This window comes from Prionailurus bengalensis, chromosome B1 (genome assembly GCF_016509475.1).
Source record: "Prionailurus bengalensis isolate Pbe53 chromosome B1, Fcat_Pben_1.1_paternal_pri, whole genome shotgun sequence".
Taxonomy (NCBI): domain Eukaryota; kingdom Metazoa; phylum Chordata; class Mammalia; order Carnivora; family Felidae; genus Prionailurus; species Prionailurus bengalensis.
Window position 1 is genome coordinate 3,196,434 of NC_057344.1, and position 21,900 is coordinate 3,218,333.

The 21,900-nt window shown below is 41.8% G+C and overlaps 1 protein-coding gene across 2 annotated transcripts in view; it reads right to left on the reverse strand.

Moving 5' to 3' along the window:
• Window positions 1-21,900, reverse strand: part of CSMD1 (CUB and Sushi multiple domains 1) — a 2,022,422-nt gene that overhangs the window by 541,225 nt on the left and 1,459,297 nt on the right. For both annotated transcript variants that reach the window (XM_043557450.1, XM_043557440.1), the window contains exon 10: window positions 15,842-15,963. In XM_043557450.1, coding sequence (XP_043413385.1) covers window positions 15,842-15,963 — 122 coding nt within the window. The remainder of the gene's footprint in view (window positions 1-15,841; window positions 15,964-21,900) is intronic.

The following is a 21,900-nucleotide window of genomic DNA, read 5'->3' on the forward strand; positions in this document are numbered from 1 at the left end:
CTGCCCAGGCATCCCCTTTAAGGGATTTCTATAATAATTTGGAGGTCATTAATTGTCTCTTCGGATAAGCCAATTTATAAAACAAAGTATGTGACACAGGTGGCTGATCCATAATCTAACCTTATATCTGCTTAGTGCCTTAGCTTCTTTACTATTATGAGAATTTGTCACAAGACTAGATGCCTCAAAACTGACAACGCTCTAGAGGTAGGATATCCATGGCAACCGAGGCAAGAAGAACCTAATGGGGAAGGCGAGACTGTACAGGTTTTGAGTAGTCAACAACTACAGCGGGACTTTGCTGGACCCATGACAGTAACAGTGATGGCCACTGCAGCACTGCTTATGAGAACAACATTTTGGAAACAACCAAAATATCTATGACCTTGGAATGGCTAAACAAGTTTTAGTATAGTCATACTTAACGGACACTGAAAATATTAAAGTGAGTGAGTAGACACATAACAAACAGATCGAAAGAGATGTTCATGTTTTATTGAGTAAAAATTAAGCAAAGAATTGCTTATAATAATATTTGTCTTTGCTTTATATATGTGTGTATACATTCCATCCTTTGTACGTATATATACACACACATAAATACATATACCGATACATGCATATACAAATATCCATATTTATATGGTGACAGAAAAGCAGATTCCTATGTGGTCGCAGAGGGTAGAACTTAATTTGTTCATATATTAAATCATAGAATTTTGATGACATTTACTTTCTCTGTGTTTTATTTTCCAAAGAGAACTGAAACATACATTAATAATTTAGAATAACAATATGTGTATGTATGTGCTCTTAAGGGTTATATTATAAATTCGTTACTACTGTATCTCATTCACATCTAGGTCAATGCTTTCCACAGAATAGACAAAGTATAAAAAGAGGATAGACAAGAAGTATTCTTTATGAGAGTAGCAACTTGAGGCAGAAATGAGGATAATATTTTATTGTGTGAGAACAATGAAAGGAACAGCTTGAAGAGAAGAAAGGGACGTGGGGTGGGGGAAACAGGGCAATATTATTCAAAGGGTACAAACTTTCATGATGCAAGATGACTAATTCTGGAGATGTAATGTATAGCGCTGTGACTAGTAACCATACTGTACTACACACTTGAAATGTGCCATAAGAATGGATTTCCACTGCTCTCACAATTAAGGTGAACTCAATTACCTTAATTTAAAAGGAAAGGTAACTATGTGAGGTGATGAATAGGTCACTTGGCTTGATTCTGGTAGTCACTTCACAATGTTTACATATATTGAAACATCATGTTTTATACCTTAAATCTATACAATTCTGTATTTGTCAAATATACCTCAATAAAACTTGGGGGAATCTGCAGAAGTTCATACTATAACTTTGAGTAAACAAATATTAGACATATAATCTTAATCTGTTGACTTTATGATTACTGAATGTCATTGTTACGATAAATTCTCTCTTTCAGGACAATTCTGCCATGACAACCTCTGGCAATTGTATTCTAAAATAAGGCTGCTTATGGCACAAAAACAGACACATAGACCAATGGAATAGAATAGAAACCCCAGAACTAGACCCACAAACGTATGGCCAACTCATCTTTGACAAAGCAGGAAAGAACATCCAATGGAAAAAAGACAGCCTCTTTAACAAATGGTGCTGGGAGAACTGGACAGCAACATGCAGAAGGTTGAAACTAGACCACTTTCTCACACCATTCACAAAAATAAACTCAAAATGGATAAAGGACCTAAATGTGAGACAGGAAACCATCAAAACCTTAGAGGAGAAAGCAGGAAAAGACCTCTCTGACCTCAGCCATAGCAATCTCTTACTCGACACATCCCCAAAGGCAAGGGAATTAAAAGCAAAAGTGAATTACTGGGACCTTATGAAGATAAAAAGCTTCTGCACAGCCAAGGAAACAACCAACAAAACTAAAAGGCAACCAACGGAATGCGAAAAGATATTCGCAAATGACATATCGGACAAAGGGCTAGTATCCAAAATCTATAAAGAGCTCACCAAACTCCACACCCGAAAAACAAATAACCCAGTGAAGAAATGGGCAGAAAACATGAATAGACACTTCTCTAAAGAAGACATCCGGATGGCCAACAGGCACATGAAAAGATGTTCAGCGTCGCTCCTTATCAGGGAAATACAAATCAAAACCACACTCGGGTATCACCTCACGCCAGTCAGAGTGGCCAAAATGAACAAATCAGGAGACTATAGATGCTGGAGAGGATGTGGAGAAACGGGAACCCTCTTGCACTGTTGGTGGGAATGCAAATTGGTGCAGCCGCTCTGGAAAGCAGTGTGGAGGTTCCTCAGAAAATTAAAAATAGACCTACCCTATGACCCAGCAATAGCACTGCTAGGAATTTATCCAAGGGATACAGGAGTACTGATGCATAGGGCCACTTGTACCCCAATGTTCATAGCAGCACTCTCAACAATAGCCAAATTATGGAAAGAGCCTAAATGTCCATCAACTGATGAATGGATAAAGAAATTGTGGTTTATATACACAATGGAATATTACGTGGCAATGAGAAAAAATGAAATATGGCCTTTTGTAGCAACGTGGATGGAACTGGAGAGTGTGATGTTAAGTGAAATAAGCCACACAGAGAAAGACAGATACCATATGTTTTCACTCTTATGTGGATCCTGAGAAACTTAACAGGAACCCATGGGGGAGGGGAAGGAAAAAAAAAAAAAAGAGGTTAGAATGGGAGAGAGCCAAAGCATAAGAGACTGTTAAAAACTGAGAACAAACTGAGGGTTGATGGGGGGTGGGAGGGAGGAGAGGGTGGGTGATGGGTATTGAGGAGGGCACCTTTTGGGACGAGCACTGGGTGTTGTATGGAAACCAATTTTTCAATAAATTTCATAAAGCACACAAAAAAAATAAAAAATAAAATAAAATAAGGCTGCTTAAGTTTTACATTTTCCAAAAGGAGGAGGAGAAGGAGGAAGAAGTGGAGAAAGAGGAGGAGGAGCCAGGAGGACATAGGTACGTATCGAAAGTGGTAGGAAACACCGTGAAACCTTCTGACTAGTTTAATACGAAGCGTGAATTGGGTACAGTCACGCCCACGGCACATTGGCAAGTGTGTGCTATAAACACAGCTGGGTCTGAGGAAGACGGCGACTGGAGGAAACCAGCCTCGGATCCGGAGGAGGGCCAGAGCTGGGGGGGGCAGGGAGCTTGCTGCTACAGTAACCCAATATTGGGGTGAAGAAAGGTCCAAAAGAAGGGAAGGGCTTAGAATCAAAAATAGGCAGGACTGGACAGCCCCACAGTTGCCGCCACGATGAGATCCTGAAGCAAGACTCCCACAGTCACCTCAACATGGTGGCCAAAGGACTAACTGACCAGTCAGTAGAAATGGCCAACAGATGGTAGCATCTAGGTTTCGTTGAGTTGGTGAGGGTTTTTATCTTAGCCTGGTTATGTTAACTGGAATACCAAATGCTTCAGAACATCCACAGATGGAAAATATTGACAGAAAACAAATCCAACGAGGAGCAGAAGTCATCAGAACCATATGTCAAGAGAACCAGGGCTAGGAAAACTGAAAGTTCTACATGAGTAACCAGAAAAAAACAGGACGCCGACCAACTACTGTGATACCTTGAGCAGAGAACATACTCTGCCCTGCCGGTGTTTTCCTAACAAGTGGTAGACAAATCAATGGCAGGAAGTGCCACTGGGGGAAGGACCCCGAGTGCCTCGGTGTGATGACAAGAGCCATGGGGCATGGCGGATGCTGAGGAAGAGTGGTCTGCAGGCAGGCAGTGCTGAGGGAGGCCCCACGTAGAGCTGTGGACAGGATCGGGCTGCAGGGCTCACGAACAAGCCACAACAAGCATTGAGAAACGTGAGCAAAGCCCGGACAAGGCCCAGCAGAATGCGGAGAAATGTGTCTGCACAGGACGAGGAAAATAGGGGCGCGTTAGGGAACAGTGCTGCTTCACTGGGCTGGGATGTGTGTTTGGGGATCTAGAATCAAGTGAGAGAAGTTGGTAAATTTCTCAGTGCCGAGCTACGTGGAGGTTTTCACTTCATTCTCAAGACATCGGGTGTGATCAGTGAAGACCACAGCCTGGACGTTATCCCTGAGGATTCAGCCAACTAGTCCCAAGGGCACATCCCCAAGGAAGGTATGCAGAGGCAGGCTGAGCTCGGGCAGGGCAAGAGGGCAGAGGCAAAGTGTGGGCGCCCAATGATTTCAGCTGCTACGTGAGCTCCACTGTGAAAATTCCGTATCTGAAAGAACTTAGTAAAAGCTTGCTTCGCTGAAGATTTTACATAACCGCCACTCAGCTTCCTGAACCCTGCATCAAGAGACACTCATTTCACATATAAATTTAAAATATTTATGTATGTGTATATATGCTTGCTCCTGAGGACTTTTTAATTTTTTTTTAAATATAACTCATTGTCAAATTGGTCTCCATACGACACCCAGTGCTCATCCCAACAGGTGCCCTCCTCACTGCCCATCACCCACTTTCCCCTCCCTCCCACCCCCCATCCATCCTCAATTTAGTCTCGGTTTTTAAGAGTCTCTTATGGTTTGCCTCCCTCCCTCTCTGTTTGTAACTTTTCAGGACTTTTCATTCAAATGTCAGGGTTTTTTATTTCAATTATGTGCCAATCATAATTTTAATTTTCCCTTCCTTTTTCATTCATTTGATTATTTATATACATTGCTTATATACGTGTGTGTGTGTGTGTGTGTGTGTATGTATAGCAAGATGCATATCTTTGGTGTCATACATTTGTAGATGAAATGTATATGGTTGAGTATCTTGATCATGTGTGGTATTAAAACTGCTTCTAGGGGTGTGTGGGTGGCTAGGTCAGTTAAGCATCCTGCTCTTGATTTCGGCTCAGGTCATGACCTCATGGTTGATGGGTTAGAGCCCCACATCAGGGTTTCTGCTGTCAGCAAAGAGCTCATTTCAAATCCTATGCCCCTCCTCTGCTTGCTCTCTCTTTCTCTCTCTCCCTCAAAAAAAAAAAAAAAACTTAAAAAAAAACCCTATATTATTCCATATTTGCCCTCTTTACAGAAGACTTCTCACCATACCCGATGACACCAGACATTGGAACTCTTCAGAATCCCAAATGTCCTAAGTGGGTTTTATAAACATGAAATATTTCATTAAGAACAGTTTCATTCACGGTGTTGAATTTAGAAGCGATCCTGTGAGATAATCTCATTGGTTCAGTCATCTGAAAAAACGTGTCATATGAAATATAAGCCTTTTTTTCAACAACAAAAAATTCCTATTGCAAATAAGTTCAAAATGACTTCACTGACTTCAATGAAGCCATATGGGGGCCAGCTGCCACCTATTATGAAAATAGTAATCATTGTGTTTCTCCACCGTAAGCACCTTTAAAAGGAAGGCACGAGGCTACATCCCTCTTCCGCCTCACAGATTTATTCCGTTCTATGGACAGCTGTTCAGCATCTGACCGTGGAGAGATGGCCACAGGGTAAGAATCAGTGTGGCTCCCTGCTCCCCCTCCAATGCCAGGGGACAGTTATCAACACACTTCACACTTCAGTGCAAACCAGCAAAAACAATTACCAGGTCATTAACACGGTCTTTCAAATACACACATCAAGTCATCACTTAGAGGACTGTGAAGGCAAGCAGAACACAGTATCCAGACCTCTGGAATATTCTCTTTTTAAGTCTGCGCCTCGTTAGGAACCACTGGGTAATTGGCAAAAATACAGACCAGCAAGTGCAATGTAACACAATATGGGGAAGCCAACTGCTTGCAAAATATTAACCACAACTGAGCTTAATAGTGTCAAATGCACCTTTTGTGTTATATGCAATACATGTTCTGATGAAAATAATACTTTATCTGGAAGCATATTTGTACAAAATATGCAGCTGTTAAGGACACAAATAATATGTAGATTTGTAGCACTGTTGGCCTGCAAACACACACACATTTTTACAAAGGGGTATCTGGGTGGCTCAGTCGGTTAAACATCTGAATCTTGATTTTGGCTCAGGTCATGGTCTCCTGGTTAATAAGCTCGAGCCCCACAACGGGCTCTGTGCTGACAGTGCAGAGCCTGCTTGGGACTCTTGATCTCTCTCTCTCTCTCTCTCTCTGCACCTCCCCTGTTCATGCTCTCCCTCTCTCTCTGTCTCTGTCTCTCTTTCTCAAAATAAACAAACAAACAAAACCTTCAATTAAGGCACGCCCTTCTTTGCCTCCCCAGTGATATAAAACAGTAAATGCTTGGCCATAATTACAGCCATTTATTAAAAATCATTTATTAGTTCTCACTACAGGCCATTCAACCGTGCAAGAGAGTGTAAATTCAAAGATGTGACAGACAGAGGCTTGCTTGCAGAAGGTAATTTAAGTAACTTATTTCATTTCATTTAAAATTCCTAAGATGTACCTTTACATTGTGTGCTGTTAATAAATAAACAAATAAAAAACATTTTAAAAAGACACATGTTTAATTGTGTAGCTTTGAGCAAGTTAGGAATTGGTCACACAACGCTATTACTGTTTGGGGAATTTTTCCTGTATTTTGGGAGATTTGACCATTTCTCCTGCCTTCCGTTGAAATTCTGGGAGTATGGAAGTAATCCTTTTACAACTACAGAAGGGAAAATAACACACAGTTTCTTCTACTTGTGGGTATTTTTCCCTTTGTCCCTTCACAGGGTGACACAGGTCCTGGTTTACTTGGATAGTTACAGTTTTTGACTGTTTCCAGATTTATTATTAATACATTATCCTTTAAAAGAGTTTTGGTTCAGATAATAAAGAATATGGTCAACCCATTAATTAGTTCATCGGTTTGCAACAAAGTATAGAATTTCTGCCATGAATCTGATGATAAATATTGCTTCAATCATTCAATAACATGCATTTTCACCCCAGTACCTGGTTTTTGTTCAGGGTGTATGAACAGGTGCACGAGCTTGCAGCAGTACAATACTTTTCAAGATCCGAGAGTTTAATAGCATGGCTGGGGACTAAGCATGCAGGAACAAGTGATAAAATGAGAGTGGAGTGATGTCAGTTGCCCTGCCGTGAAAGATAGATCTTATGAAAAGGACTTTCTCCCATGGACCATAGAGAATTACTGAGGATATAATGCTGAAATACAACAGAGTCATATTTTACCTTTGTTCTCAATGTTGTTGAAATGCAGACATCTATACAATGCGGTGGGAGTTTCCATGAGCACACTTTTAGCACAGGGTGAGTATTTGGGCAATAAGCATCAAAATTATAAGTGTGTGTAAATTATTACTATAATTCTAATTCAAGGACTTTAACCTACTGAAATAGCGGCCAAGACAGCGAACATAAATATGTCTGTTGAAGCACTGTTCATGATGACAGAGAATGGTGCAGTCTAAAGACCTGTTTAAAGGAAGAAGCTGATAGAATTAAATACTCTGCACCTATTAAAAATGGTAAATTACATATATATATATGTAATTACATATACAAATTACATTAGGATGGAAATATATATATAGATAGATAGATATAGATATATATCCTGCATCCATTATAAATGAATTATATATGGATATATATTATATATTTGCATTATATGTGAGTATATACATATATATGTACATATATATACACATATATACATATATATATATATGCAGTGCATTATAAAGTAACAATGATCTGTAAAATTTTGGCATATCTAAAATTAGAAGATGTCACTAAGAAGAAAAAGGAGGAAGGAGGAGGAAGGAAATAAAGGAAAACTATGTTCTTGCACATGTGTTTGTAATTACAAACATAGAGATAAAAGTCTTACAAAAAGTATGCACCGAAAGTTAGCACTGCTCATCTTTGGGAATGAAATACTTAGTTCCTTTGGTTTTTGCTTTCTAGTTATCTGTGTCATTTGATTTTGCAAAACAGCGATCATGTATTTGTTTTATTACATGCACATTTATACACATATTTAGTTTTTCGAAAAGATTATTTCCCATTTATTGTGGAAGATAAATTAGGAAGGTGGAGAACAGAATACGACTAACAGCTGAGCTATCTCACAGCAATACATGGTGCACGCTGACAGAAGTGGCTGACCTAGAAGAGTCACTAGTGGAAAAGGGAGAGTGTATCCAGAAGGTCTTGGCGTGAAGGAAAGATGCTCAACTAGAGGTGACAGAGGAGGAAATGAGTCTAGGATAAAGGTTGTTTTCTGGATTGCATGACAAGATGAACTCAGAGAAAGGCTCTAGGAGGGGCAACAGACTGCTGAGCAAGAGAGAACGAATCTTCTCTGTATCTCTCTACGCGAAATGCTATTAGGATGCCCCAGAAATGCCCTGGGCTTTCTGGACTTGCAGTACTATGTTCAGGTAAGTTGATTACATGACTGATCACTCTCATCAGAGAAGAGAGTCCTCCAAGCAATGGAATGCAAAGAAACTCCACGTACGGAGAAGAGACTAGGAGGAGATCCTATAATTGTAGCAGTAACATTAATAACTTAGAGGTATTCCCATATATGCGCATTCATCTGACAAGTAGAGAAATACCATTAGTTTGTCTACATAGTATTATCAGTATTCAGATTATGCGGCAAATGAGGCAACTGACAGAGAGACTTTATGTCTTTTTGAAACCACACAGCTAGGAAACGGGCAAAGGCTGGAACCTGGGGCTTTAAGTAACATACCTGGTTCTCCTTATACCTTTCCACTGCCCTATATGACCCCACAATCATGTGTGTGGGGAGAGACCATCCCCAAATTTTAAACATCTCTTCAAGTGATTGGGAGAAGGAAAGGAAGTAAAGAGAGGCCAGAGAAAAAGAGAAATGAGCTGGAAGGATGGTAGCAACAATTAACTAGACAGTTCTATTAGCTCTGAGTGTTCTCATGACAACAGCAACTTTCTCGCAAGGTGCACTTTGATGGAAATCAGTGTGCTGTCAGGGGTCCCGCATCCCTGCAAGGAACTGCTTGCTGTGTGCCTCCTTTATGTGACTTCACCTAGTTCGTGGGTGGTTTCCCTCTCTCTTCCTTCTGCAGTGGCACCTCCATGCCAGCAGAGATTGTAGCTGCTCTGTTGTCCACTCTTTACCAATTATCAAGAGTGTGTGGGGGCGCCTGGATGGCGTAGTCGGTTAAGCGTCCGACTTCAGCCAGGTCACGATCTCGCGGTCCGGGAGTTCGAGCCCCGTGTCAGGCTCTGGGCTGATGGCTCGGAGCCTGGAGCCTGTTTCCGATTCTGTGTCTCCCTCTCTCTCTGCCCCTCCCCCGTTCATGCTCTGTCTCTCTCTGTCCCAAAAATAAATAAACGTTGAAAAAAAAAATTTAAAAAAAAAAGAGTGTGTGGCTCAAAAATACACTGAATGGGTAAGTTTTGTATTGCTTTCCCTACTTGTGTAATTATTAATGTGTTTAAATAAGAAAAGCACTGAAAAGAAGAAAAATGCAAAAGGAAATGTGTTTTAATGCAGGAAATAAGTACTTAAAACATATTAAAGGGCAAAAGGTGATGAAAAACAGTGACTACTTCTAAGACACATAAACCTAAGTGGGAGAAAAAACTATTTATTTCTGCCTCTTTTTTCAATCACACACACATGGGTATGCGCATACTACTCATAGAAAACAAAGCAGAAACAAAAAAAAAAAATTTTCCACCTTTCTGTCATGAGGATGAAGATTCATCCTTTCCAGATTCTGGACATACAATTATTAAAGTCTCCTCCACTAAAGCCACTTTTATTTTAAAAAAAAAAAATCAGTAAATCTGTGTACTTTTCTCAAAGTAGTGTTACTTGGATATTTTGTTCTTCTCCATTTCTATAAATAATCACTATTCCAGCCTAGACCATCATCACTCACACCAAGTAAAATGTTGTGGATCATCTGTCTACACCCCTGCAGTGTTTTTTGTTTGTTTTTGCTTTGTTTTACTTTTTAACTTTTTAATGTGGTCTGCACACTACTAACAGGTCAGTCTTTCTAAAAATGCTGTCTCTAAAAAAATGCTGTCTCCATCATGTGTGTATATGTATTTATACACGTGTGTGTGTGTGTGTGTGTGTGTGTGTGATTCATTTTTGACTTAAAATGCAAGCAAATCAAAAGCACGGACCCCGTCTTCTATTTTATTTTGGAGAACTCAGAAGAGATGACAAAAATAACTAAATTCGGTTAACAAGGCAGTAGTTGGAGTGTGGCGGAAAAACCTGTTAGCGGCAATCGTGGAAGGCAGGCTCCCGTGTGGCAGGACAGAAAGGATGCCGGAACGGCGCCTACAGAGAGTCGAGAAGGAAAGAGCCAAACTCTGTTCCTAAACAGGATACGCTTATTAAGCAGTGCTGATGGGGACGGTGCTGGTGATAAAAGGGCTGCCGCAGAGAGATGAACATATTGGAGAGGGGACAAGGAGGGAACGACGAATCCGTATCAAGATTAATGACGATGGCCAGCAAGAACTAAGGGGGCACCTCGTGTGCCACGAAGGGAAGCTGGCACGGCACGTGACTTTCTCCACAGGAGCTCAGTGGCACAGAAGACAACGGAATGGAGCCATTAAATAGAGCCCATCACGGCTCTGGGCTGGGAAGGCGTCTGTGACAGAACCGACGGGGACGCTTGGCACAGTATTACAGCCGATAATCCTGTGTCTCACGGTGTCTCCACCGGTCTGGGAATCCCCGATGGGTCAACACGACCTATGGAACTGGATCCATTCAAGCTCCATTTCAAGACACCACAAACTGTCAGGTGAAATATTTCGTCCTACCTTAACTTTGAAATAATCTCAATGCAAACGAATGCCTTTTCTACGTCTGTATGAATTTATTTCACATTATGTAAAAAAAACCTGAGTAATAAAAGTTAATGCTCCCTCCCCGAAAAGAAGTCTAACACACGGCTGTACTTTCTTACAAGCATTAAGTTTAAAACAAGACTTATTTTTTCTTTAGATAGTACGAGCTGTGCATTTAATAGAAGGTGTGATATAAATGTGTAAATCGCGGGGCGCCTGGGTGGCGCAGTCGGTTAAGCGTCCGTCTTCAGCCAGGTCACGATCTCGCGGTCCCGGAGTTCGAGCCCCGCGTCGGGCTCTGGGCTGATGGCTCAGAGCCTGGAGCCTGTTTCCGATTCTGTGTCTCCCTCTCTCTCTGCCCCTCCCCCGCTCATGCTCTGTCTTTCTCTGTCCCAAAAATAAATAAACGTTGAAAAAAAAAATTTAAAAAAAAATGTGTAAATCGCTGTATCTAATTACCTAGTCCTGAAATTCCTCTCAAATTCATCTCCTCTTCTCCAATCCTGACACCACTGTCCCGATGGAGGCTCATATGATCTTTCACAATTGTACCAAAACCCTGATGTCTTCTGCTTCCAATCGTGAGTCCTTCAACTGTGCCCACCTGACTCTTGACAGAGTGACCTGAGACATATACATGGCAACGCCATTCTTTTCCTCTGTTTCTTGACACCCACTGTCATTAGCACAAAACTTAAACCCTTTACCTGTCCTTCAGGATCTGATTTACAGCTCTTTAAATGTAGTCATTAATAATAGCAATGGAGAAGAAGAAAAGGAGGATGAGGAGGAAGGCAGGGAGGAGGGGGAAGAGGGAGAGGAGGGAGGAGGGAGAGGAGGAGGGAGGGTGAGGAGGGGGAGGAGGGGGAGGAGGAGGAGGAGGAGGGGGAGGGAGGAAGGGGAGGAGGAAGAACAGGGAAGGAGGGGGGGAGGGGAGGCACGGAGCACTGGGCAGACAGTGTTCTAGGTGCTTCACACTGATGCCATGTTCCGTACAAGGGTATTCACATGTTGGCACCCAGATCTCGGACTGTCAGCTTCTGGAACTCTTTGTTTCTAAGCTACCCCATCTGCGGTATTTTGTCTTAGAAGCCTGAACAGACAAAGTTCAAATACTTACAATCACTGAAATCCTCAAGGAGTTTAACAGTAATAAAATGCTTTCCAAGGAGATCAACTTAAAATCAGGTACTGAAATTATGTCGCCATGAAGCACATTTGCGAAATAAATCTGTATATGTAAGTACATGTATACATATGCATACACAGACATATGCCACCTGTGTCTGTGCAAAGCTTCCAGGGAAAGCTGTCTGCCCTTCACCTTCCCAATGGAAACCACAGGGATGAACTTTTGAGAGCATTTGCTGGTAATTCCTCTTATCTATAACTCATCAACCATATATGACTTTCTCAAGAATTTGGTCACACAACTTGTCACAAGTTTTATCTGAGAAAGCTGAGTTGTTGAATACATATACAAGGATCTATGTTAAATAAGTATCTCCTTATTGAATTAATTTTTATTGGATTTTTACTAGATTAGTATGGCGGGAACAGTTGTACTTGGCTGTTTAGAAATCTGCTTCTCTGCTAAACTGAATCTTGAGGAAAATTTCTTTTTAATTTCTACCTAGAACACATTACATAACAGGGTCTCCTAAAAAAAAAAAAAATATATATATATGTATTAAACTGTTTTATAATTATTAGTTATAGTTAATATATTATTTAATATATAGTGGGTAATATGTTAATATGTTATATATTCAATAATAATGGACATCACCTTAATATAATTTAGAAAATTATATATATATTTTTTAATTTTTTTAAGTGTTTATTTATTTTTGATAGAGAGAGTGTGAGCAGGGGAGGGGTAGAGAGAGAGGGGGAGAGAGAGAGAGAATCCCAGGCAGGTTCCACACCATCAGAGCAAAGCCCGACATGGGGCTTGAACTCAAGAACCATGAGATCATGACCTAAAGTTGGATGCTGAATGGACTGAGTCACTCAGGTGTCCGTGTGTGTGTGTGTGTGTGTGTGTGTGTGTGTATTTATAAATATGTTTCTCGTATTCTTTTTAAGATGATATGACACAACATGACAAATTATAATATTCATTGCCACTAGCCACTGAGCTTCCTATGATAATTATCTTGTATAGGCAATTTCATGTTAATGCCTCACATAAATTGACACATGTCACTTGGTTATATAACAGTGAGAGCAAATATAAGACCAGGAAAGACTAAATCCTTAAGAGGAGATTAATGTTTCAACAAAAGAGGAGTTTATCAACTAATCTCTAAGTGACATTAGAAACTGATTTTTGTTTTCTATTCCACCTTATTTCTCAAAGGTTTGCAAGTCACGTCAAATGTACAGATTGAGTACACCAACACTTCTTGTCTAGAACTCTCTCTAATGCTTCTACCAAGAGTCTGTCTGGGAATCTTTATATAACCATTCTCCTCTCTTATGCTCAATATGTAATATACCTTCGTCACCATGTGCTTAATCGGGAAACCCCCTTATTTGGAATGTCTCCCAAGGAATCAAATTAAGCCTAATTATACTTAATGGCAATGACTGCTTCTTAATTTGGATGGTAATTCTGCTTAATTGAGATGCCTTCAGGTGTCTAAGTGGTGCTCTAGCAAGAGTATTGGTGTGCACGAGTGCATCAACCTGGAATATCCTGTTTCTTCTCTGAACACTTCACCAAAATAAACGAAGAAAGGCAAAGAATTTACTGAAGCGATATAACACAAGATTCCTGAAATGTAATTTAACTGTTGAGTGTTTACAGTCAACCAAATTTATACAAGATCATTAGAAAAATCTATGTGAATGCACATAAAGGTGAGTTGGGAAAGCAAAACCCCTAAAATGAGAGAACTGTGTAAATCCAAATGGCACACGTCCGTTATTCCATTTATCATTTTGCAGTTTGGCCATGTGGAAACATCCTCAAAGAGCACACCTCATGCATTTCATCAAACGGAGCCTGCTGGAGTCCGGCAAAACAGGAAAATAAAGGGATCTGAAGTGCCAGAAACAAAATATGAACCTGATGAGAGCCCAAATCTCTTTCTTCAACACTCTGCTCATGTACATGTGGTAGACAAAACTGGTTTCCCATAATCCTCAGCCCTGCCTTCTGCCTTCCAGATGGTTCCTTCTTCAGGCTTCCCTAGGAGCTGGAAGACGGGCATTCGACTCAGGTGAACCTGAAGGGAAATCCACTAGGGACATTCTAGAAAATCCCTTCCACGTTTTAGAAAGACATGGCTCATTTCTTCAGCGAACATGACCTGAGGCGGGGCAGGTATCATCACTGCCCTGGATGGTGGAGCAGAAAAGAGGGGAGACACGCAAATCCTCAACGATGTTCCTGAATTAAATCTGGACTCTCACTGGCTCTCGCCTTTTGTTAGGTGAAATAACGTTTCTTAAACACTTTTTCTCATACCTGCAGCCCCAAACATCCTACTGACACACTGAACAACCTATTATTTCGTTTCCTCGTGGCACCCCTCACAGTGATAATGGAACACGTAGCTGCAGAAATAAATGAGTCTGCTAACAAAGAGACCCAATGAAGTGCCCTCACAGTGCAGTAAGACACATGTTCTCCTCCTTCCGTAGGAGCAAAATAGCCGGGAAACCTTTAACAAGTAGTTTACATACCCCGGATCGGGGTTTCTTGTCTGTGGGGTGAAGGGTACACACAATAGGAAGTCTAAGCTTCCTTCTAGATAGAGATTTCAGTTATTCTAGTATGTGAGGGAAAGAAAGAAACTCAGATATATAGGTGCACCTGTAGTATAAAAAATATTCATGATTATTTATATGCAATCTGGAATTAAATGACTTTTGGAATACCGTACGGGCGTTACTCAGATTTACTGAAGATTCACCTTGCAGCCACTGCCTGACCTATCACCACAGCAGGGCTCTCCGGCTCCTTCCATACAAAGGACTTCCACACTTTACAGCTCTTCGCCTGACACTCAGAACTGCAAAACTCCTCTCACTCCTTACAGCGGAGCCCCAGACCCCTCCCACCGACACCAGAGAAAAATACGCCATCAGCATGACTCTCTTGGTCTCTATTGGCTTCTCCACATGACATCACGCATATCCCAGATCTCGGCAGCAGAAAACGCACTTGTGAATTCCACATGTGCTGCTATCAGTCATATCCACTTGAATGAAATACAGCAGGCACCTCGCTCTCATGCCCAAAACCAAACTCATTATCTCTTCCCATAAGAAAAAAAAAAAAAACAAAAAACAAAAAACAACTGGTTCCTGAGGCCCTTTCCCTGATTCAAGGTGGGGAGAATTTATATATTTATATTATTCCAAACTGAACCGATCTGGAGAATAAAAGAAGGTCGTTATTAACAACGGTGCAGGAACCGCAGACGTAGGGTAGGTGCCCCTGGTGGGGCGGGGGGTGCCGGAAGGGGGGCTGGACCACACCGTCATTCTGGTAAGGGCTTCACCATGCCCGCCTAAAGCCATTCTTGATTCCAGCATATTCCATTACATTCAGAGGGACTGTACTGTATCCTTGAGAGTTGCTAACAGAATAGGTCTTAAAAGTTCTTACCACTAGAAAATAAATTGGTAACTATGTGAGATGATGAATGTTAACTGTTTTGCCAAATATACATATATCAAATGATTATATTATACACCCTAATGTTATATGTCAATTATACCTCAACAAAACTGGGGCGGGGGGTGGAGAACATAGACCAACCTTCAGAACCAGGAGGAGGCAACCAAATGAGGAAAACTCCCCTTCTGTTTGAGTCCTAGACTTTTTCCCACTGACTGTGGATACATGTACTCAGGAGGCAACGTGAGCCTTTCTATTCAAACAGCAAAGTGCAAGGGCGCCCCACATTCACAGGGCTGTGGGTCTTGAACACTGTCTGAGTCAGAGCACTGACAGCATCGGCGACGCCGAGGGGACGGGGGAGGCCTTACCTTGTCCGGGTCAGTTGTGGTAATGACCCACACACAGTGAGCGTTGTCTTCATACTGAACTGGGTAATTAGGGGAGGTGATGATGCCGCTGGGTCCACGCAGATTTGATCCACATGTTCTAGCTAGAAATACACAGACATGGTGTTACTTTCTTCAGCATTTTATGTGTGTGGTGAAGACAGACTAGGCACGTGAAACATCAGATTAGTTATTCACTGATTATGATAAAAAGTGGTTCAAGAACTCAAGTGGGCAAGTGCAGTGTGCTCAGCCATGGTGATCCTTGTCTGACTTCGGCAACGTCCAGCCCGAGCTCTTTATGAAATTTTCCAAGGCGTTACCATTCACGAGTTACAAGAGTGACCTTGTCGCTGATAGCGCCACGGATGATGCCAAATCAGATCAAATCAGCCCACCCCAAATCCCAGTCTGACTCAGAGACAGTCTGTACATACCTCTGGCTGCACACGGATGCAGTAAGATAGAGCGGAAAGTGCAGTGCAGGGGAGCTCCAGAGATCCTCCCTGCCGCCCCCACCACACCCCACGCAGTAGGACAACTTCGTCCTTTCCACTCTAAATGCGGATGGTACCACAGGTCATCTCCAAAGTCTCTTCCAAGCTTTAGACTCTACTCTACAATCAACTATACAAATTTCCTTACAGCATAGGGCAAGCAGGAGATTAAAATGTAGTTGACAGGGGCGCCTGGGTGGCACAGTCGGTTAAGCGTCCGACTTCAGCCAGGTCACGATCTCGCGGTCCGGGAGTTCGAGCCCCGCGTCGGGCTCTGGGCTGGTGGCTCAGAGCCTGGAGCCTGTTTCCGATTCTGTGTCTCCCTCTCTCTCTGCCCCTCCCCCGTTCATGCTCTGTCTCTCTCTGTCCCAAAAATAAATAAACGTTGAAAAAAATAAATAAATAAAATAAAATGTAGTTGACAATTTAAAGAAAGAAAACAGAAATGGTGGCTCTAGAAGGGGAAAGAAACGACCTTACGTTGAAAGACCCACCCAGCAAACTACAGAAATGACATAACCTAACAGATATTACTGAGGTTTTAATATAAAAAACTATTTCAGGGGTTGCCTGGATGGACTCAGTTAGTGAAGCGTCTGACTCCTGATTTTGGCTCAGGTCATGATCTCACAATTTTGTGAGTTTGAGCCCTGCATTGGGCTGACAGCGTGGAGCCTGCTTGGGATTCTCTCTCTCCCTCTCTCTCTCTGCCCCTCTTCCGTGTTCTCCTTCTGCCTCTGTCTCTACCCCAGTCCTACTCAGGTTCATTCTCTCTCTCTCTCTCAAAATAAATAAATAAACATTAAAAATTTTAAAAATATATCTATTTCAACTGACTTCCATTTTAAGAAAGGAGTTTTTTTTAAAGAATTGGCACATAATTTTTAGAAATCAAATGTGGGCTTGAAATGCAATCCAGTCTTAACATAATAATATAAACTGGGCGGGGGGGGGGAGGGGCGGGCGTCGCCTGAGTGGCTCAGTCGGTTGAGCGTCCAAATTCGGCTCAGGTCATTATCTCACATGAGTCTGAGTCCCACATCAGGCTCACTGGTACCAGCTCTGAGCCCACTTCAGATCCTCTGTTCCTCTCTCTCTTTGCCTCTACCCCCATCATCTCTTAAAAAGAAGTAAACATTAAAAAAGTAAACTGGGTTTGCAAAAAAGAGCAGAGAAACTAATTTCACAAGAAATAACGTAAGGGAAGCGCGAGCTCATTTTCCTACGGTTTCATGTCACACAAACCAATTAAACTGTCACCCAATAAAAGATTAATCCTAGCCATGACCCGTCTTGCCTTTGTTCTTTTTCTTGGCTGAGCACCCGCTCCAGATCCAGCATTATTCTGGGAGACACAGTCACAGAATTAACTGGGCAGGATTCTGACTTCCAAGGGCCATCTTACAGTGGACAAGTCAGGGGAAACCATGCAACTGAGCTGTTCCTAACTGCCCCCAGGAATATATACTCCTTGTCCATTTATATGGACGTAACAATAACAAAATTCATACCTGTTCCCAATAATAGTTCTTTATTGTAATGATTCGTTTACAGATCTATGTGTCCTACAAGGCCGTGAATTTCTTGACCTTGGGAGGGCATCCTTCCCTTACCATCAGCACCACAGCCAGTGTCTATAGCTGCTGACATATAAAAATGTGGTGAGAGTAGACAACTCTTCAGTCGTTCAATACTTACCATGAAAATAATTAGCTAAGAATTAATCTACTATACGGTGACTAACAAAAACACAGGGAAATCAATGTTTAAAATATTGGCATTAACTCTGAAAATGGACAAGATTTCTTAAAAAAAGATCCATAAAAGATGATCTGATTTTCAAAATCCAGTAGGTCCTCCAATGAATGGAGAGCTAACTGCACACAAACACACCCACCTCTATACACAACAGAATCTATTTTTAGGAACATGTTCTCAGAAAGGACCGTGAGCTTCAGGTGCAAAAGTTTCCTAAAGCGCCCTGTTAGCAGTATTCATGAGAAAATCTTAGAAGAAAAGTTGTCATCAATACATTTTGATTTACAATGCCTTTGGGTTACGGGCTCGGTCTTTGTTAAATTTCACACTGAAAAGCTGCTATGAGAGTGACGTCACATTGCACGATAAATAATTTTTGACTTACTTTTGAATTAGTATCGCCAAAGTGCCGTTCTAAGTATATCAAACTTCAAAAAAACATCAGAAGAGCGAAGGAGTGCGGTCGGGGACTAATTGCCACATTCCCACCGACAGTTTGCGCCCACCCAGTCATTAGCCCCAGCTGTCACTCTGCTGGAAAGGTCACCAAATCTGACAGTCCATCAACGGCCTTATGTCCCACGTGTCTGCTTTGAAGCTTGACCCTTAACTTGACTTATTCAAATTGCCTAGCAGCTCTCCATGCAATTCATCTTACCCGTTGCTGGGGGAAATAGGACTTTTAGTGATTATATATTTTAGTGAGATAACTATTAGCAAAATATTTATAGGAAAGCAGTACATTTCTCACATTTTCATGCCTATTTAGGACTGTGTTTCACATAGAGTGAGTTATGAATCCAGTCTCTTCGGGGATCTTTTTCATCAGAAATTGTCAAATTAATTCACAAAATAATTTTTTTTCTTTTTGTCGTAGAAATATATCTCTATTTTTGCAATACATTTTTCTAATCCATTACTTTCAACTATTTTTTTACCCATTCTTTCAATCAAGCCATTAACATAATCAGCAGAAAAGAAGTATGTGGACGATTCGGGATGGGGATTTTTCTATGTTTTAACCACTATATTACTTCAATAATTAGAACAATTCCTAGCATTTGATAATTCCCCCCCACCCCGAATACTTGTTGTAGTTTTTAAACAAGTGTAATGACCTTAAATAATATGATCTAGTTATAATTATTTAATTATAATCCTCTCCCTTGGAAACTGTGAAAAACTTCAGTCAGGACCTCAGTCTTTGCTCTTCCAACTCTTCCCCATCCTTATCATCAGCTTCTTCACCAAGCGATGGTACCACCATCTTCACACCAATGAGTCACTGGGTGCCGCTTTCTGTATCAACGTTCTTCTACGAATCCCAGATAATCCCAGACTTTCTACTGGCGACCACTCGAAGTTCAACCGTTTACGTGCAGAATCTTCACAGAATAATACTAATGTGCTCTGAGCTGCCATGATTTCTGGGTCTTATTATCCAGGCGCTTATGGTGTTTGCCGTGTGGTCTGGATGTGATCTTCTGAATCTCCCGCAGGCAGAGTCCGTCACCTGGGGCATTCTTTCCGTTCTGTGGTTCTGGGGCAGGCTTATAGGAAACGGCCAGATCCCTAGATTTTAAGTTTGTTTGTTTGTTCGTTTACTTATTTTGAGAGAGAGAGAGAGAGCAAGCGAGCAGGGGAGGGGCAGACAGAGAGAGAGAATCCCAAACAGGCTCTGAGCTGTCAGCACAGAGCCCGACGCAGGGCCTGAACTCACAAACTGTGAGATCATGACCCGAGCCGAAACCGAGAGTCAGAGCCCCCCAGGAGCACCTAAAACCCTGAATTTTAGAGCAAAGCCTCCCCGCCCGCCGTGTCACATGCCGCGCCTTCCTCCTCGTCAGCCTCAAGCATCTGAACACGACTTTCCTTCATATCTGCCGCATCTCTAATTTCTGTTAGAAACCTAATCTTGGGGAAGAAGGAGAAGAGCTAAGGAACACAGGGCAGCCCGAGGGACGAGAGAGGGACCAGGACTAAGAGCTCCACTGACATGCGTCTGACGGTTGAGCATCATTCGGCACAGAGCCACGAGGACAGTCAGTCGGTGCGTGTCTGGCCCTGGCCACCCACCCGAGGTCAGGTTGGGCAAGAACACGTGGGAGGGGCCAGCCTGCGGGGCAGGAAGGGAGAACGGGAGCTGAGGGAGCTGGCAGTGCACGCAGAGCCTTCGAGAGGAACAGGTTGGCGGCACTGTGTCTGCAAAGTGCACCTGTGCTGCTTTTCCGGCGGCTTCTGTGCTATGGCTGAATAGAAACTCAACCACTGCTGTGGAGATTCATAAAGCCATGCTATTATCTGACATGGAAGGCTGGAGCCCTGAAGGTCTATCGCCTTGCCTGTCTCTTTCCACCCCGGACTCTTTGCTGGTTCCTCACTGCACCCCACGCATGGGCCGCGGACCTTCTCGGACAAGCACAAACCTGCTAGCTTAGCAAACCTGATCTAATTATGAGTAAGCAATTGCACAGTGTCCTTGGGGGCGGGGGGGAGGTCTTCCTCCAACAGCTGCTTCTGTACCGAACAGGCATTCAATTAGTCAACAAAGTATTTAATTGGCCAACGTAATTAAGTAATGACACTACAGTCATGTCAAGCAGGTTTTATAGCAACATTTAAATATATTCCCATAACGGAAATGTACACGTGCGTGTTTCTATAAATCAGAGTTGAATACCCCTTCCTACTCCTGCTAAGTGCTCTCCCTTGTCAAGATCTTCCTGGAAATACAACATCCAATATAAAGTAATACACACTTAAATGATCAATAACGCTTAATAAGTGGTCTTTGGTAATAACCGTGACCTAACGTACAGCTAGTATTACCCGTGGCAGTATTCTAAACTCGTGAGCTCAAATTTTACTTACATGTTTTACGTTTTTAAAATTAAGTAAGAATTCACAAAATGGTAGTTGAAAATGTATCAAAAGGGAAAGTAGATAGGGAGAAAAAAACTGATTTTGAAAGCAAATATATGCCATTTATCTATTTAATCAATGAATATTAAGTACAAAACATATTCATTTCACATAATCTGTCTTATGTAATATGAAGTAATCATGTGTCTGTCTGTGTAAATTCAGTTCCAGGAATCTGTATTGTTCTATAGTAACTATTGAATTAATCACATTAACTGGAGAGGAATATTCTAGTTGACTACATTTAAATTAAGAGGCTACTTGGACTCACATCTGAAGAATGTTTCAAACAATTTAATAACATATTTGATAGTCTGTTTCTTGTATGTCTTTAGGAGAAAGCATTCTGATCCATCAAAGCTTTCATGTTTCATCCAGATTGTCAACCAAAGTGGAAAAAAGTGTGTTGTAGAGGTTAAGAGTCACTTTTCTTAACCGCAGCTGAGTTCTAAGACTAGTTAATGCAGTGACTGGACATCGAATCTTGATTTAACTCGTTTCACACCCTCCGTTTGTTCAATGAGTATACTAATCATAACTTCATCTGTGATTGCTGTAAGGATTGAAGGAGGAGAGCAAGGAAGGCACTTAGCACGTCACAGACTATGTCTAACCGAAATACACGAAGCATGCTTATCGTGAGCTGGGCAAGGTGTTAGGCACGGATGCTTCTGCAGAGACAGAACAACACCAAGATCCTTGGCTTCCGCGGGAAATTAACACATAAACACAGGCCACCTAATCTAATGTGTGGAGGACACAGAAGTTTTCTAGAAAGGTCTGAGTAAGGGTTTGAGGTGTATCAGGAAAGGACTTCCTCGGGAAGATGGTGGTCATGGAAGGATTTTGGAAGAGATGACAGTT